The sequence below is a fragment of the Protopterus annectens genome, chromosome 17.part0, assembly GCF_019279795.1.
Source record: "Protopterus annectens isolate FY-2018-M chromosome 17.part0, PAN1.0, whole genome shotgun sequence".
Taxonomy (NCBI): domain Eukaryota; kingdom Metazoa; phylum Chordata; order Ceratodontiformes; family Protopteridae; genus Protopterus; species Protopterus annectens.
This window is the reverse complement of record NC_056751.1, coordinates 135,960,641-135,979,261: the sequence shown is the minus strand read 5'-3', so window position 1 is coordinate 135,979,261 and position 18,621 is coordinate 135,960,641. Positions and strand designations below refer to the sequence as shown.

The window sequence follows — 18,621 nt, the reverse complement described above, 5'->3', positions numbered from 1 at the left end:
GATCGCTTTCCAGTCTGGGAAGTGTGTGCCCTCTCTTGCTTATTGTCAGAATAGCATTTTTTTTCCTTATGGCATTGTGGTTTGCAGTCTTTGGCCATTAGTATATGCTACCTCTTTTTATTGCCAGTTTGCTGTGATGTCTAGTGAGACCACCCACTGTAAACCAAATAACATACAGTTTGTGCTTGGAGAGCTGAGCCAGTTAAGTACATGCCTTCTTCATGAAATTCATCTCATCATCATAAGTGACATTGGAAAATACCTACATTCCTTACCTATAAAGTATATCCAAGTGTATCTGCTGCAAGCATGGGTACCAAAGAAATAAATAATTTTGACTTGTTCTAGAGTGCAGCACTGAGGGATACAAAAATGAAAGCGCTTCAATTTAGCAACCTCAGTGCACTGTGATAAGAAGTCTGAGAGCTACATCAGCTCTGTCAGGCGGGCCGTGATGGAGTGAGACCAGCTGATATACTGGAAGGTCCATTCCATAAGGCCTGATAGTCCTATAAAGAGGTAAGATAAAGGAGAACAAGGACAAGTCATAACTAGCCCTTCTGCTTTTACTAGGTTCACCACGTTTGTCTCTGAACTCTTGTGATGCTATTCCCAATGACTACAGGTACGACTGCACTGGTCTTTGGCATTGTTTTTGTGATAAGAAACTAGTTGACAGTGTTTTCTAAGCTGTCTTATGTGAAATCCTGGAGTGTACTAAGTAGGATGTCTGTCAGATTGAACTTGGTCCTTGTGGTGGTCCACTTTCTTTGCCCCCCTCCCCAGACTGGAATTACTGGACCATTCTCAGAAAAGAAAAACGAGGAGTGTCCTATAAGGTTCCAACAACCAAAGACAAAAAACTTCAGAGTAACAGAATTTGCTGCTTGAAACTGATGCTTAATAATCACCTTTAAAATAATGTTTAAGCCCCGGGAATGTCATTTTCGACTTTCGAAATCCTAAGATACACAATTTCCTTTAAAATTTCCATATTGGAATTAGCTCAGCTATAAAGGTTAAGCAGGACCTGTTGCACCCAGTGGGCCTTCAGCTGGCCTCACTATATCATTAGATTTTCTCATGCACTTCAGTGTCTGGCATGGGGTAATCAAATGGTTGTCAGGGATTACTATCCAGAAGAACCATCTGTTGCTTATACGAGACAAAAGCACAGCCTCTAATCCCTAGTGCTATAGCCGACATGCACTGTCCTGCAAACTGAAGTATTTTAATTCCAGAGCATGTAGTTGGATTCTGTATATAAGACCAGTACATACCTCCTATCTTAAGAGTTAAAATGTCAGTTATCTCCTTCTGACTCTTTCTAGGCTGGGATATCTGTGGATACAGTTTTCTTATTCTTAGGCAGACATGTACACTGAGTATTCCTGATGTTCATCGTGTTTCACTGTTGCAGTCATCACTGTAGGGTTCTTCCTGCCGGCAGGCAGCCCTCGGTCGGCCAGAATCCCAAAGTCTGGATCCGGCGTCAGCTGTGCACTCACCCTCCCTGACGTCAGAGCACTAGGGGTATAAAGCTCCCAGCCGACGCCATGTTCTCCAGTCTTTCTTGCCGCGCGGTGGAAGCAGTTCGCAAGTGCCGGTCGGCTGACTCCTGTTATTTTTGGTTCTTCATACCGAAGACATGTCTAAGTACCCCATTGGGGAAACTTTTTTCTTGCTCCAGACCGATGTCAGAAAAAGTTAATAATTGTATTTCATGTGGGAAGCAAATACCTCATAAGGATTTTCACTCTTACTGTATTCCTTGTCTAGGCCCTGACCACGACATAGCTAGTTGTCGGTTTTGTGCTAGATTTAATCAACGTACTATTAAACGGAGATACGATTTTGCCTTTCATTACTTTGGGAGGCGATTTAATTATAACATGTCGTCGGACACGCTTCCGACTACCGGAGTTCATAAAAGGCGCAAGGATAAGGATAGGCCTCTGAGGTCCAAATCAGACGACAGCTTACAATCAGAGCCAGCTGCCGGTTCGGCCGTCATCAGTGAGGCACTTTTGCAGCCCCTGTCGTCGGCCATTACAGAACCGCTTGCCGAAACGAACTCCTACAAGGAGCCAACTAGGCCTTCTAATACTCCAGGTGCAGGACCTTCTGATAATGCTCCCTTGGATGGGTCCAGAGCCGCTGTGCAGGTACCGGCTTCCGGGGGGGGGGTTTTCAGGCCTACGCAGCTTCAGGTAAAGGCAAAGACAAAGGCAAAGACTCCTTCTAAAACAAAGACTCAAGCCCAGGCCTCCTCTGATCCGGGACCTAAATCTCAAAAACAAATGCTTAAAATGGCGGAGGACTTGCTAACTATGATTAGGGGTTCACATCCCCATCCAGACAAAAGGCCAAGACAAGAATGGGATTATGAATCCTCTGATCAGGCATCTATCTCTTCAGTGCCTTCCTCTGAGCAGGATTATACTTTCCCTCCTTATGAGGATTCTGATGCTGAGGAATCCATTCCTTCAGCTTCTCCTCCTGAGGATTATTCATTTGGGGAAACATTACATGACATGAGGGTACATTTTCACTGGGAAGGACAGGAGTACTCTGAATCTAAGAGAAGGCTTAGGGATTTCCTTCTTCTTCCCCAACACAGACCCCTGACTATTCCTCCTATTTTGGATATTGTGGATGATGTCTTTTCTGAGTCTAATTTAACTCCTGACTCCTTTCCTCCGGCCCCTGCTAAGCCTGAAAGATATTACTGAGTCCCTGACTCCCACCAGTTTCTCTATAAAAATCCTACTGCTGATCCAGAAACCATTTCTCAGGGTCCTAAGGGTGTTAAGGCCGCCACTGCTAAGAACCCTATTCCGTCAGATAAGGATTCTAGAGCTTTGAAGAGATGGGGCAAAAAAACTGTACACTTCTTCTACTTTATCTATTCGGGCTTTAAATTGTCAATTTCATATGTTGAAATATCAGCAATACCTTTTGTCTGTTATGAAACAAAAACTGGGTACCATTTCTGCATGTGCAGACAATAAGGAATTACATGATTTGATGCATGCTACTAAGCAGGTGGGGAAACATACCTTACACTGTGGTTTTGATGCTTTGGAGGCCTCTTGCAGGGCGGCTGCCATTGGCACAGTCATTAGAAGGCATGCTTGGTTAAAGGAACAAAATTTGCCTGATCAAGTGAAAGCAAAGTTACTGGAGGCTCCTGTTCGACATAATGTTTTGTTTGGGTCTAAGGCTGAAGAGGTTATAAAGAAAATGGAGGATAAGGCAAAATCCATGCAAATGGTTAAGGATTTCTTACAAGTTCAGCCTCCTAGATTTAGCAGAAATTGGTCAGCTAAAAATTGGTCCTTTCCCAGCTTGGACAGGCCTCAGAGGGGTAGATATAGGCGCCCCAGAGGGAGGGCCCAAGCACAGACCTCTTATAGACCTAGACAGTGGAGTGCTTCCACCCCCAGGGGTGGAGAAGATAGGTCTCAACCTTATAGGAAACAGGCTGAATGACTCCCCCTGCATGGTTCCAGGAACCTCTCTCCTGGAAGCTCCTCTGGGAGGAAAACTTTCTCTTTTTCACCGAAATTGGACTTACATAACCCAAGACAAGTGGGTTCTGGATGTAGTTTTAAGAGGTTATAAATTCCACTTTCACACCTTACCAAAACCAAACGGATGGCCAGACCTAACAAAAACTCAATGGGCAGAGGCATTAAAACAGGTGAGGTCCCTCATGGCTATGAGCGCCATAGAACTGGTTCCAAATTCAGAGACGGGACAAGGCTTTTTTTCAAGACTCTTTCTAGTTCCCAGAAAGCAAAATACTTGGAGACCCATCCTGGATCTGTCAGTCTTAAATACTTTCCTGGAGATACCAAAGTTCAAGATGCTTACTCTGCAGCAGCTCCTGCCAATGTTGAGCAAAAATGCATGGATGGTGACACTGGATTTAAAGGAGGCTTACCTACACATTCCTATCAGACAGGAGTGTAGAAGATACCTCAGGTTCAAGGCAGGCTCGAAACATTACCAATTCTCTGCGCTGCCCTTTGGCCTGTCTACTGCGCCCAGGGTCTTTACCAATTGCCTGGCACCAGTTGTAGCTTACTGCAGACTCTAGGGAATTCAAATTTACCCTTATCTGGACGACTGCCTTATTCAAGCAGACAGCAAGGACATTTTACTCCAGCACCTGGAATTTGTTCAGAATCTACTCAAGTACCTGGGATTTAATGTGAACGTAAAAAAGTCAAATTTGTCACCCACTCAACAGATAACTTTCCTGGGTGCTCTTTTAAACACAACAACCCAGATGGCATTCCTGACATTAGAAAAACAACTACAGCTGGCTTCAACTTTCAAAAGCCTGGCGTTAATGTCTCAGCTAACTGCAAGGAAATTCCTGCAGGCTTTGGGTTACATGGCTTCCTGCATCCTACTCATACCATATGCAAGACTGCATATGAGGAAGATACAATGGTACCTAAAAAGCATATGGTCCCAGCATTGTCACAGTCTAAAAACAGAGATTGCTGTCTTGCCTTGCCTGCAAAAGGAATTCGATTGGTGGGCCATGGCATGTCTTCAAAACAAAGGGAAAGCCTTCAGTCTACCTCCAGCCTACCAAGTGATAACCACGGACGCCTTGGATTATGCATGGGGAGCCCACTTGCAGGGGAAAGGCCTGCAAGGTTTTGGGACAGAGGATCAGAAGCATCTACATATCAATTTAAAAGAGATGCTAGCTGTGCAGAATGCCCTCTTGGCTTTCAGGGATCTTTTACAACCAGGGCAGCTACTGATATGGACAGACAACACCACAGTTATGTGGTACATAAACAAGCAAGGGGGTTCACATTCCCACCCCCTTTGCAGACTAGCCATGACTCTATGGAACACAGCACTAGCTTGCAAAGTGGACCTACAAGCTCAATTCCTGCCAGGGAAACAAAACACTCTGGCAGACAGCCTGAGCAGGAATCTGTCAGACCCACACGAGTGGATGCTAGACACTCAAATATTCAAGATGATTACAGAAGCCTGGGGCTGCCCGGACATAGATCTATTTGCATCTCCCCACAACTACCAGTTACAGACTTTTTGCACAAGGACATATCACAAGCTAGCATGGAAAGTGGATGCTCTCTCATTCAGTTGGAGGAACATCTCGGGGTATGCCTTTCCACCACTACCTCTTCTACCAAGGGTGTTATTAAAAATAAAACAGGACAAACCAAAGCTGATCTTTCTAGCCCCGAATTGGCCTCGACAATTTTGGTACTCAACACTGATAAATCTATCCCAGGAACCTCCTTGGATTCTACCTCAGATTCCAAATCTTTTGTCTCATCATCAGGGCCAGGTCCTGCACTCTCATATAAAAACTCTCAGCCTGGCAGCCTGGCGTATTCAGGGTCTATGGTTAATACTACCCTTTCCAAACAGGTCATGGATGTTATCTTAGAAGCCAGAAGGCCTAGCACTAGGAAATCTTGTGAAGGTAAATGGAAGAGATTTTGCACCTGGATGCATGCTCAGGAATCAGATCCTCACATTCCAAATATTCCATTGATTTTACATTACCTAACAGATATGTTGCATAAGGGTTTATTTTTTTCCTCCATAAAAATACATGCCTCAGCTATCTCTGCACATTATAATACAGATCCTCCAATTTTTTCACATCCACTTCTGAAACAATATCTCAGAGGAGCAAAGAATTTAAGGCCCCCTAGGACACCACCCATTCCTGCCTGGGACCCCAATTATGTCCTGGAAAAACTTACTCTGCCTCCTTTTGAGCCTGCTGCCACATCTGATATAAAGTATTTATCATGGAAGACTGTTATCCTACTGGCTTTAACTTCAGCCAGGAGAGTCTCGTTGTTACAAGCGCTCATGGCTGTGGAACCTTACATTATTTTTCATCAAGACAGGGTTTCTTTGAGGACTAACTCTACTTTCATGCCTAAAGTGGTTTCTAAAATGGCTTTAAACCAAACTATTCACCTGCCAACTTTTTTCCCTAATCCACAAAATAAGGGGGAGAGGATCTTGCATTCTTTGGACGTGCACAGGCAGCTTTGCTTTTACCTGGACAGAACCAAGGATATCAGGAAAACAGAACAACTGTTTGTTTCTTATGCAGCAGCAAATTCCCAAGGCAAAGCTATTTCAAAACAGACCATTTCTAAATGGATTGCTCATGGAATCAGATTTTGTTACTCTCATCATGGAAAGCAAATTCCAGGAAAAATTAGGACTCACTCTACCAGAGCTGCTGCTACTTCAGCTGCCTTTCTCAGGGGAGTACCTACCAAAGATATTTTGGAAGCTGCAACTTGGAGTTCAGTGCATACTTTCTCTAAGCACTATAATCTCCCTCTTTATTTTAAGTCTAGGGCAGGCTTTGCTTCTGCAGTCTTGCAAGGCCTTCTAGCCGCCCCTTCTACTCAGTAACCACCACCCTTTATTTCTGCTTTGGGATTCAACCCTACAGTGATGACTGCAACAGTGAAACACGATGAACATAGTACAGTTGTGTACACTTACCGTAAATGTAGATGTTCGAATGTCTTCACTGTTGCAGTCTGGGTTACCCACCCTCCTGTCCCCTCTTATACTTTTATTGGTGTGATCACTTGCTTCACCCTTCTTCAGAGGTGTATTTGCTACAGGGTATGGGGTTTGTTGTATGTTACATTTTTGTCATACTTTTAGCCTTTACTTTTGGCCACCTGACATCTGGGGCAAGAAAGACTGGAGAGCATGGCGTCAGCTGGGAGCTTTATACCCCTGGCGCTCTGACGTCAGGGAGGGTGAGTGCACAGCCGACGCCAGACCCAGACTTTGGGATTCTGGCCGACCGAGGGCTGCCTGCCGGCAGGAAGAACCCTACAGTGATGACTGCAACATTGAAGACACTCTAACATCTACATTTATGGTAAGTGTACACAACTGTACTTTCTGATGACCTACTAAAGTGGATTATTTGCAGCTGTGTGTTGCGGCTTAAGTGGGCCATTTTTCACTTTTTGCACTGAACGCAGCTGGCACATTTCTGACCAGTTGTTCAGCTTTTTCAGATCCTTCTATTGAGTCATTCCCCATCAGCAAAGAGATTGATCCAGTTCTGTCTTCTCTCATGTCTTGAGTCAAACCCACTGAAGAGTACTGGACCCAGAACAGACACTTGCAGTACTCCATGATTCCCTTTCCTAATTCCTGATAGTGTCCCTCTCATACAAACCTGTGTCCTTCCATTCAGCCACACAGCTATCCAGTTCCAAACTCTTGGTACTGGATCCACCCACTCCATCTTTTCCTATAAATCTCCTGTGTGAGATTGAGTCAGACTCTTTGCTGAAGCTTAGAAAGACAGCATATATTGGTGCTCCTCCTGTCAAGTTCACCTGTAGTCATTTTAAGAACTTGGATCAGGTTGGAATAACAGTACCTTCTGGCCCTAAACATATGTTTGTTATGTCATGCACACTGTTGTCCTCTAGAACTGCTGCCAACCTTCCCCTCAGGATTCTCTAAATAACTTTCTCTACCAAATTGCATAGACTAATAGGCCGGTATTTCCTCAGATTTTTGCACCCTTCATGCAAAGGTACCACACTTGTCTTCAAGTCCTCTGACACTCCTCCACTAGTCAGTGATCTGCTGAGTATCTGTGGGTCTGTGAACATAATGACCAGATCATTTGTGGAATCTGGGAAGTATCTTGATGATTGGATGGGAAATAGGAAATTCATCCCAGGGATCACTTCTGTGGCTCTGCTCGACAGGGGCGCAGGAAAATAATTTTCTTGGGTGGCAAAAGCCAGGGTACATTTTTTGGCTAGGCTTATATAGGCCCTAGGGCCAATAGCCTAGTACCTACCTATGAACCTATAACCCTTCTGTTTCTAATATTTTATCCCCCTTACTTCCCTAAGGGCAACGAGCTCCCTTTGAACTTCCTCCCTGTCTGTCGTCCACTGTCCTCTGTAATCTGCCATGCCTCCTTCACAGTATGGTTCCCTCACTTTGCTTCTCTTTGTGAATACTGAAGCGAAAGATTCGTTTGGTATGTCTTTTTTATTCTGTCTTTGCTACACCTGGCCCATTCTGTTTCATATTCATAGAGCACATTTTTACTATTTTATTACATCATGACTTTATGGAAGACAATATCATGGTTCACCATAGACTGGTTAAAGAGATATTGAAGGACATGCTCCATCTTCAGTTGCTAATAATCATTCATGCCATCCTTAGGACTTGAATTTCATGGTTGACATATTCAACTATTTGTCTTTCATGCCTGTTACTTCAGTGAGCTTGAAGCGTATCTTTTACAACTTTTACCTTTGTATTTTTTTGTACAGATTCTTCTTTCTTAACAAATATGGTATCTGCTGTGTTTGTCAGTCACTTCGTCATTGGAGCGGGTACAGAGTAGGGTTAAGAAGCGTGATTGAGTGACATGCATTCAGAAGTACAATAGAAGCTAAAAAACAAGATAGCCAGTGAAAAACCCATAGTGGCATCGTTCTGTTCTCCCATATGTAGCATGACCTCAGATTTGATTATATTAAGTGGAGGGTACAGCATCAGCCACTACTTTTTACTGGATGGCTTTTGGCTGAGTACCCTTGACTGTGCAGAATCCAGGGATGTGAAATTGTATGTAACATGTTTTGAATATTCATTGTCAATGTAGATTCAGGTTTCAAAAGGTGCTTGAGCTCAAAATGACTTGCCTCAATTAAAGAGGGAAATACAGTCTGCAAAGAGATTCTTTCTTTTCCCAAGTAGATTGCCAAATATTTTGTGTTCTGTCACCAGGCTGATAATGATCTTCTGTTAACCATTCATTTCCAGATGCTGTCAAGGACATCTTGCCAAAGCTATGGGTGCTTTTAATGTTTGCTTTAGGAATATGCATTATGGATACCATACCAGACAATTACAGCCACTTAGATTTTGGTGCATAACTTTACCGAGCAATTTATTTTAGATTTGCTGTACAGGAGTGCTTCTTTTGACAGTCTAGTGTTTCAGGATTCATATCTTTTTCATTGCATTGCCTTTCTTGTTCCTGACTCCCGTGCTCCTTTGTAGGGTATTTGGAAATGCTGCTTAGGATTCTTCCCATTGGTCAATCTAAAGCACATTGAGCAATATATGTGATATAAATGTAGGGGGACACCTTTTGCCCATGTTCTTTTTCACTTTGTTGCTGGGCATTTTCCCAGCTAAACTTTGGCTCTAGATGATTGTCACTCTCGAAGTGACACCTGACACCGTGTGCAAAAATGGGGAAAAGGCGTTGTGGATGGAAGGATATAATAGAGGTTATCGCTTAGGTTCATAGGTAAGTAGTAGGCTAGTTGTATTTGTGGGCCATCTTAAGCTTATCCGGTATCCCTCTCAAAGATGAGAATCAATCAAACCTTGTATCTTGTGTCTGTGAGGTAAACACCTTAACCATCATGCCAACCCCCAACCTTGTTTAGAGTCTTTTGGATTTATGTCCTTGTTCTATTCATCCATCTGTAGCCCCCTTTTTCCCATTTTTGGTTATAGGGTCAGAGTGTCACATCAACAGTGACTGTCATCTAGAGCCAGTGTTCACTCCACCAGGTGGCTAGCCCTGCCAAGGCTGTTCTTTGATATCATAAACATGTACCCTCACATCTGTGGCTAATTTAGTGTGTCCAGTCCATGTACTGCAGGTCTTTGGAATGTGAGAGGAAACTGGAGCACCCAGTGAGAGCCCACACAAACACAGGGAAGACATGCAGACTACTCACGGAAGGTACCCCAGTCTAGAATCAAACCAGAGAACCTCTTGCTGTGAGGTGTCAACTGTGCTGCTGTTTATGTAATGCCCCCATGCAGGATAAGGTTAAGAACTGGAAATCCTGGGCTGATCACCCCACAAGTATAGATGTTAGTATGCCCTGTGTGATGCTAGGAGGTACTGCCAGCACAGCTAGCTGGAGTTTTGTAAATAATTATATGTCATTTGTGAATATCAAACTGATTTATACAAGATCCTTGTATTACAAATGTATTAGAACCGTATGCCATGTGTATTTCAAACTGATTTGTACAGATGTTTAAGGTGAAAAGGTATTTGTAAAGTGCTTGTATTTGAAATGTATCCACAGTGTGCCCTACTGGAGAGAACAGAAATATACAGTGCATGCACTATTGTAACTGTTTAAACATATATGTTTTAACAGAGAAAACTGTCAGTCTAGCAAACTTTAAAATATGTTAGAAATTAAATCACTTTACGGGCTAGGCCATGAAGATGGTATCTCACAGGTTTCAATGCAACCAGATACACAAAATCTGTACTAGGAAGCGTTCTGTATTGTCTTTGAGGTGAACTAATTACTACTCTGGAAGTTTGGAGGTATGAAATTGTTTTATGAATTCCAACACCCGCCAAAGATCTGAGCAAAAGCCCTTGTGTGTGTATTTTTACAGGTAGGTGCTAAATCCTGCCGGCTTCCAGCAATGTGGGTTTGCATGGGAACTAGAAGTCAGGTGACCAGAGGTGATGTAATTCTGCAAGCTATTTCAGAAGTGATATTTTAGACATTATTTTTAAGAAGTCTCTCAGTGAGAACTGAGCATTCTGTATTCTGTCTTAGACCTGACAACAAGAAGGTCCATTCACCACATCATCTGCCTTGCTCTGTTAAGTAAGTAGGGAATAATAATTCTCTTGGATTCCATCGGAAATATAGTGAAGCTTCGCTTAGATGTTGTTTTTCTTTATTTGTCTGAGCCTGTTTTTCAATGTTATTTTAAATATTTCCTGTTATTTTAAACTCTGATGTCACTGTAAATATATACTTAGTATTTTCTTGTTCTTTTACTATTTATTATTAAATATATTTAAACCTTTCATTGTGGCTGATCTTTGTAGAGATATTTAAGTTTTGAGAGTATTTGCATATTTATTTGGTGACACTGTGTGAGCCGCTCCTAATATCCTTGCTCATAGTCAAAGGACCATTTGTATTGATAGTAACATTACATACTAAGATTGGGCACCCTTTGTTAAGGGCCTTAAAGTAGCTGATAAAGAGGTAGCTGGTGGCAGTAATAACTACATTCTAGTCTGGGCAGAAGAGGCATAGCTAGTAAACCTGTGCCAGCCTTTCCCAGGTATGTGTCAACTACTTGGGCAGGGATACGAAGCACTGGTTGGGCAAAGAGGGTGCTGGAGGTCTTGGCTTGGACACTCAGCTGAGGTTTCAACTCTATAGCTGTGCCAGTGGGGAGTCTTACTGGGGATCTGGAAAAAGAGAGAGAAATCAACCCCGGACTAACTGTGTTCCCTGTTTGCTCTTATGGGAAACGGTGCTTGATGCAGAGAGCAGCATCTGGAGATACTGTATGTATACCTGTTATCCTCCCAGTGAACATCCCCCTCTGGTCCCAGTGGTGAGGATTGAGGCACCTTGATTACTGGCCCAGAGGTGGAGGCTCATCTCACCCTGTTTACATGGAAATGAGGCTGAGCATACTTAGTGTGGAAAAATCTAGGTCAAAAAAAGATCTATCTGCTCTCATTCAATCAACTGCAGATGGCCCTGTTGAAGATCAGGTGATTTGGTGAGTACTCTCCTATCCATTATTTTACTGTACTGTACATTTTGTTTATGCATGAGTGATCCTGTAGTCATTTTACTCTTCTCTACATTTTTACATTTTATTTTTTGTGGTTAAGGTTAATACCCCTTTTTTTTTATTTTATTTTAGCCTCAAGCTTCAGTCCATCACCCAGCGATCTTTTTAGTCATTGACAACATTTTCAGGTGAGACTATACTATTTTGATGCAGTTACATTGCCTATAGAGTGCTTATGAAAAGGGGTTTGGTTTATAGCTAAGATTATTTATTTATTTCATTTTTTCTACTGGGATGAGCCCATTGATTTTATGGCTCCTCTTCAGAGGAGACATGATGTGGTTTTGAAATGAGTGGTAGAAATTTGATAGGATACTAAGAAAAGTATCTGGCATATAAGAAGAGTAAGCCAAAATAATTCCTCAATACGGTGTCTGATGATAGAATTTGAAGGTATAGAAAGTTAAGAAGTCAAGGATGTGCTACAACATGAATTAATTTTCTCAAAACATTTCTGAATTAGATGTACTGGTTTTAATTTATATTTACAAACTGTTCTTTTTTTGTCTGCGCTAATATAGTGATCTCTTGACTACTATGGTTAAAACAGTACTTTAATTTTTACTCTCAGCTTTACCTTTTCATTGCTTAAGATATATTGATAATGCTAATAAAGATGGCGGTATTTATAGCTATGCAAATTTTTAAAATCGTAATTGTAGGATTCCTTAGTACAGTGAGTGGTCTAATTTGCATATCTATTACTGTGTAATGCTGGAATGTGCTTCTTTTACTTGTTACCTACTGTTTATTTGAGGCGAGTATTGTGAGTTTTAATGTTCATATACCAATGAGTATGATACAAGCTACAAAATTTGCATAAAATCCAGTAGAGTTGCTGTGTCTGTTTTTGGTTAACAAATGTAATTAGTTCTTTGCAGAAGTGGCAATGGCACCTTATATCTTAACAGACTTACAAATAATGATCAGGCATAAATTCATCCGAGTAGAATTGAAACTACAGCTGGAAAATAATCTTTTTTCTCCCCTCTCTTCATACGAGCACCCTGGTAATTACACACACATCAGTCCATTTAATAAGCTATGACACACTATTTTGCAAACTAGTTTGAGGATTATATCAATGTAAATGTTTGATTTGAACACCTTGGACAAAAATGAATATCTGTAACCATTATTTTTTCTATGGGGTTCAACAAATGTGATAGCTGAGCTCTCATTTTTTATGGTAAAAATAGTTAGGGCTCATGGATTATGAAGTTGGCTATCAGTAGTACAGTAATCCATATTTTTATTCTCTCTCTCTCCAGTGTAAATGTTAGTTCATTTTGATTTCATTCAAATTAGAGGATGTTATGTAGTCCTGTCTCACCTACATTCTTACCCATGGGTTCGACTCTGCCGATTTTTACTAGCTCAAAGTCTCTCATTGGCTGGGCTAAGAGGGTATCCCATGGTGCACTGCTCCATATCTCCAGATCTCGTTTGCCGCTTGTGTAGCTCGGACGTGGTCTCACTTGGCTGTGGCTAAGTACCCTCTTTATTGCTATTTCTCTTTGAGAATGTTGTTAGTACAGACCCAAAAGCTATTTTAATAGCTATTCTTGTTGTTGATCGCTAAATTTGTATGTGTGTTTTCAATGCTTGAGAGTGTTAGTTGTTTTGGTATCCCTAACTGTTCCAGCAGGCTAGGCCCGTTTTAGTTAGAGGACCTAGTCCTCCCGTGTTGTTGGATAAACCTTTGGTCATTGCGTTTTTCCTGTGTAATACCCAGAAGAACCGTTTCAGTTAGAGGTTCTTTGTGTGTGGTTAGTACTGTTTTCCTGGTGTGTCTATCTTGTGTGTGAACCATTTCAGTTAGAGGTTCTCAGTCTGCTTAGTACGGTGTTTTTTCTGGTGTTCTAAATTGTGTGGTGTTTCCCACCCTTTTTTGTAAGTTGCATCTAGGTGTTTCACTAACGTTAATTATAAAATGTCCAAACATCAGAAGGAACATAAGCCTTCTGGCTTTAAGAAATGTTCCAAATGTGGATATAAAATGTCCATCACAGATGGGCACTCTGTGTGTGTCTACTGCCTCGGAGCCATTCATTTACAGGAGTCGTGTAGCTTTTGCCATGCTCCAGGAGAGAAAAAACAAATTAATATTAAAGGGACTTTTGAAACAGTTATTTGAGGAAGCTATAAATTCGGCTTCTAGTACTCAGTCTAAGTCTAAAACTTCCAAGTCTAAGAAAAGGTCTCCGGCTCCATCTGCCACTTCGGAGCCTCCAGAGAAGATTACTGTTTTGGCTCTACCTCCTCGGCTCCACTGTCCTGGGGGCCACAGGAGGTATCAGTGTTAACTGAATCGGCGTCGGCTCCCATTATTCTTGAGCCCATTCGGAGCCGGTCGCCTAGTGTCAAGCATGGTTCATCGGACAAGAGATCCCAATCTCCATCGCTCTCCTCCAAATCCTCCAGGCTTTCTGATTTGGATGTTGATAGGGTAGTGCAGAGGCTCCTGCAGTCGTCGGTGTTGGCCAAATTGTTCTCGGCTCTGACCCACTCTGCTCTGGAGCCAGTTTCTATGACCGTTTCGATGATTCCTCCTCCGAGCACATCCTTGTTGTCGGAGCCGGTATGCTCCGCTCCGAGTGATGTTCCTGCACTGGCTCCGATACCCCCTTTGGGTCTATCGGTGCCGACATTGGCTCCGACCATGTCGGTTCCGTCCACAGGGTTCAGGACTCAGGTCTCTTCGGTCGGGCCCGAGAGGGATACTTCGGGACAGCTGTCGGTTCTGAGTCTCCCACTCGGTGCATCGGCTGGGGGGACCCCGGTCCCGTTCGTGGCCTCGGAGGCCGGTCGGTCCTCGGACTCGGGAGGACCTGCCTTCGAGGCCATGCGGAGCACGCTGGCAAGATCATCAGCTACATCATCCGGGTTGGTCATTCCGTCCCCCACCACCCTGGCGAGAGCCTCTGACACTCACCTGTCCATGGACAGTAGAGCGCCAGGCCCTAAGGATACCCCCACGAGTGGTCCCCAACTTTCTGAGGGTCTCCCAGAGTCCGTACCTGAGGAGCCTCCTAGAAAGAAATTGTGCAAGAGGAAGCACATAGACTCCCAGGATGAGTCTCTCACCTCCAATACTGACCTCGAGGAATCGGAAGGGTCCCCCAAGTCTTCCTCTGATGATGTTTCCTTCTCCGATATCCTGGAGATACTGAAACAAAGAGGCTGGCCGTCCAAAACTCCTTCCGAGGAGGAGTCAGTATTCTTTAAGGCTTTTGGCGCTCAACCTTCTGCCTCCTGGGTGTCTCCACCCTTCGACGAACTTCTTGACCTCATTTGTCGAAGAGTGTGGGAAAATCCTGATTCTGTGGAGCCCATGCCCAGGCGTCCCAACAAATTCCTGTCCGCACCCCAGGGAAAAGAGTTTCTATCAAAAGGAGTCCCGGTAGATGCCATGGTGGTGGCGGCAGCTACCCAGAAGGAAGTTGCAGAGTCTTTCTCATCGGTCCATCCTCCTAACAAGCTGTTTAGGATCATGGACCGGTACAGGAAGCGTACCCTATCTTCAGCAACCTTCACTTTACGGTCGCTGAATTATTTATCTCACTTCACTCGGCTCCAGAGAGATCTCCTCAAAGAACTGGGAGATACTCTTGCAGGTAACATACCTGAGGTGGTGGCTCAGATGGTTAACGCACAGGTTTCTACCCTCAACTACATCGCTAACTCGTCCATGCGGCTCATCTCGTATGCGGCCGAGGGAGCGAGTAGGGCGGCGAGCTTAGTGGTCGCCCTTAGAAGGCAAGCTTGGCCGCTCCTGTGTCACTTCGCGGAGGCCTTCAAGTCTTCCTTCACTGATGCCCCATTTGATGGTTGCTCCTTGTTTGGGACCAAAGTGAAAGACATCCTCACCAGGTGCAAGCAAGAGGGAAAGACCCTGTCTGCCGTAGGGGTCCGTTTTTCCCTTCCTTCTAGGCCTTATCCCAAGGCCCAGTGGGGGGGGGGGGTTGTGGTTCAAGAAATCACAGAGGTTTTTTCCTGCCGCACAAGGTGGACCCCCCTCCAGAGGCAGGGGAGGAGGGGGTTACTCAGGGAGACGTCACCCCAGAGGCAGAGGGGGACCCCGCAATTTGGGAGACCTCCACTCCTTCCGTGGCTGTCCATACTCTCATTCCTGAGGGTGTGCCCAACTGTGCTTATTCAGAGCCAGTCGGGGGTCGAATTTCCTTATACCCGGAAGCCTGGGAGAGCATCACCCAAGACCGATGGGTACTAAGGATAGTTTGCGGAGGTTACCTCATCCCATTCTCTTCAGTACCCCCGCCAATAAGAAGAATCCCAGATGTTCCACCCAGTCAAAGGGATCAAGCAGCCTCAGAGGTCTCCCAGCTGCTAGAAAAAGGAGACATCCAACCAGTCCCCTCAGACCAAATCAGATTATGGACTTACTCGAGATTCTTTTTGGTGCCAAAAAGAACAGGGGACCTGAGACCCATACTAGATCTCAGTCAACTCAACAATTACGTACACAAGTCCAAGTTCCGTATGGTCACTCTACAATCGATTCTCCCATTGTTGGGAGAGGAAGTTTAGATGTGCTCCATCGATCTCAAGAATGCTTATTACCATGTCAAAATGGACAAAGCATCCAGGAGTCACCTACGCTTCCTGCTAGGAGCCAGTCACTTCCAGTTTTGAGCCCTGCCCTTTGGTCTCACCACAGCCCCCAGGTTGTTCACCAAATGTATGGCAGTGGTGACGGCTCACTTGAGACGTCACGGATTCCAGGTGTTTCCATACCTGGATGGCTGGCTCCTTACCGCCCCCACCAGGCATCAACTAGTTCAGACCAGGGACGCTACCATCAGTCTATGTCACCAATTCGGCATAACGATAAACTGGGAAAAATCTGCCTTATTGCCCTCACAGCGTGTCACCTTTATAGGAGCAGAGTTGGACACCATTCAAATGCGAGCATTCTTACCACAAGAAAGGATCACGGTATTGCAACGACAAATTCATATACTGATGCCCCTGAGACACACGAAGGCAAGACTGGTTATACAACTCCTAGGGACTGGCGGCGACTATCATGTTAGTCCCTCTAGCGAGATTACACATGAGACTTCTTCAATGGCTCCTCTTTGTCCAATGGTCTCTCCAAAGACTCCCACTATCTCATCTCATCTTAATCACAGACAGGTACAAGCAGGACCTCTGTTGGTGGCTGTGCACCAACAATTTGAACGGGGGAAAGCCCTTCGTTCCTCCTGTCCCTGTTGCCACGGTGACCACGGACGCCTCCCAGATGGGGGGGGGGGCATTATCTCGACAGGACACTCCAAGGCATGTGGCGGCAAGAACACAAGATACATTCGCATATAAATGTCCTAGAGATGAGAGCAGTGCTTCTTGCGTTGCAGGCACTTCAGGAAGTTCTACCTCTAGGGACTATTGCGATACACTCAGACAGCATGTCAGTAGTGTGGTATCTCAACAAGCAAGGGGGAACACGGTCTTACCCCCCATGCAGAGAGGCTATGTGAGTGTGGAATTGGGCAATAGCTTCCCAACAGTTTCTGGTGGCAACGCACATTCCGGGGAAGTCCAACGTAATAGCGGACAGGCTAAGCAGAGCAATACTTATGCCTTACGAATGGTCCCTGAATTGCCTGGTTACAGAGCGAATCTTCAGCAGATGGGGTCAGCCTTGCTGTGACCCTTTTGCCAGCCCTCTCAATGCGAAGTGCAGCAACTATTTCACGCTGATCCCCCCACAGGGGGAATCACCCAGGGACGCTGTGGTTCACGATTGGCCCTCTGGTCTGCTTTATGCTTTCCCTCCATTTCCCCCTTCTCTCAAGGGTGATTCAGAAAGCGCAATCCTTGGGAAGCAGAATGATTCTGATTGCCCCACACTGGCCTCATCAAGTATGGTTCCCCTTTCTTCAACCATACGTTGTAGACACTCCTTGGATTCCGGACCCTCTACCAGATTTACTGACACACATGGGACAGTTCCACCCCTCTCTGAGGACACTCCAGTTGACAGCCTGGCTACTCCACTTCCATCACTAGTCAGACGTAATTTTTCACCGGAAGTGGTCCATATATTATCGTCCTCCCATAAGCCATCCACTAGAAAGATTTACTCTAGCAAATGGAAAAGGTTCTCCATCTGGGCTCATACTAGAGGTATCGATCCTTACACAGCTCCAATAGATTCAGTTCTGAAGTTCTTGTCAATGCTTTTCTATCAGGGGTCCGCATCAGCCACCATCAAAGTTCAGCTGGCGGCGATATCTAATTTCTACGTAGCGAATGAACCTAGTCTTATGGCACACAGACTATGCAAAGCATTCCTTAAAGGTACCCTGTTGGTTCGTCTCCCAGTGTCCGAACCCGTCATGCCCTGGGATCTCAATTTTGTTCTTCAAGCCGTTACTCTACCACCATTTGAACCTTCAGCTACCTGGGAATTAAAATTTTTAACATGGAAAACAGCATTCTTAATAGCAATCACTTCAGCATGGCGGGTCTCGGAAATTCAAGCCCTTTCCATCAAACCCCCATATTTAATCTTTCACAAAGATAGGGTCTCTCTTAGACCAAACCCATCGTTCCTTCCTAAAGTGGTTTCCGTGTCTAACATGAATCAGTCCATTGAGCTGCCGGTGTTCTTTCCCCACTTCTCTAACAAGGCAGAATTTAGATTTCACCAATTGGATGTACATAGACAGTTACGCTTCTATCTACACCAGGCAAAAGATATCCGCAAGTCTGACCAACTCTTTGTCTCCTTTTCGGAAAACCGATTGGGTTCTCCGGTATCCAAGGTTACTCTGTCTAGATGGATAGCCAATTGCATCTCTTTCATCTATCAGGCAAGAGATAAAAATTTGCCATTTGCAGTCAAGGCACACTCTACACGGGCTGTTTCCACATCCACAGCCTATCAAGCTAGATTGTCAAGATAGATGT

The 18,621-nt window shown here is 44.3% G+C and overlaps 1 protein-coding gene across 3 annotated transcripts in view; it reads left to right on the top strand.

The window, feature by feature from the left end:
• The window catches only part of FANCC (FA complementation group C), a 2,534,829-nt gene that overhangs the window by 1,910,609 nt on the left and 605,599 nt on the right, over positions 1 to 18,621 (top strand). For all 3 annotated transcript variants that reach the window (XM_044059426.1, XM_044059425.1, XM_044059427.1), the window contains one exon: positions 11,755 to 11,810. In XM_044059426.1, coding sequence (XP_043915361.1) covers positions 11,755 to 11,810 — 56 coding nt within the window. The remainder of the gene's footprint in view (positions 1 to 11,754; positions 11,811 to 18,621) is intronic.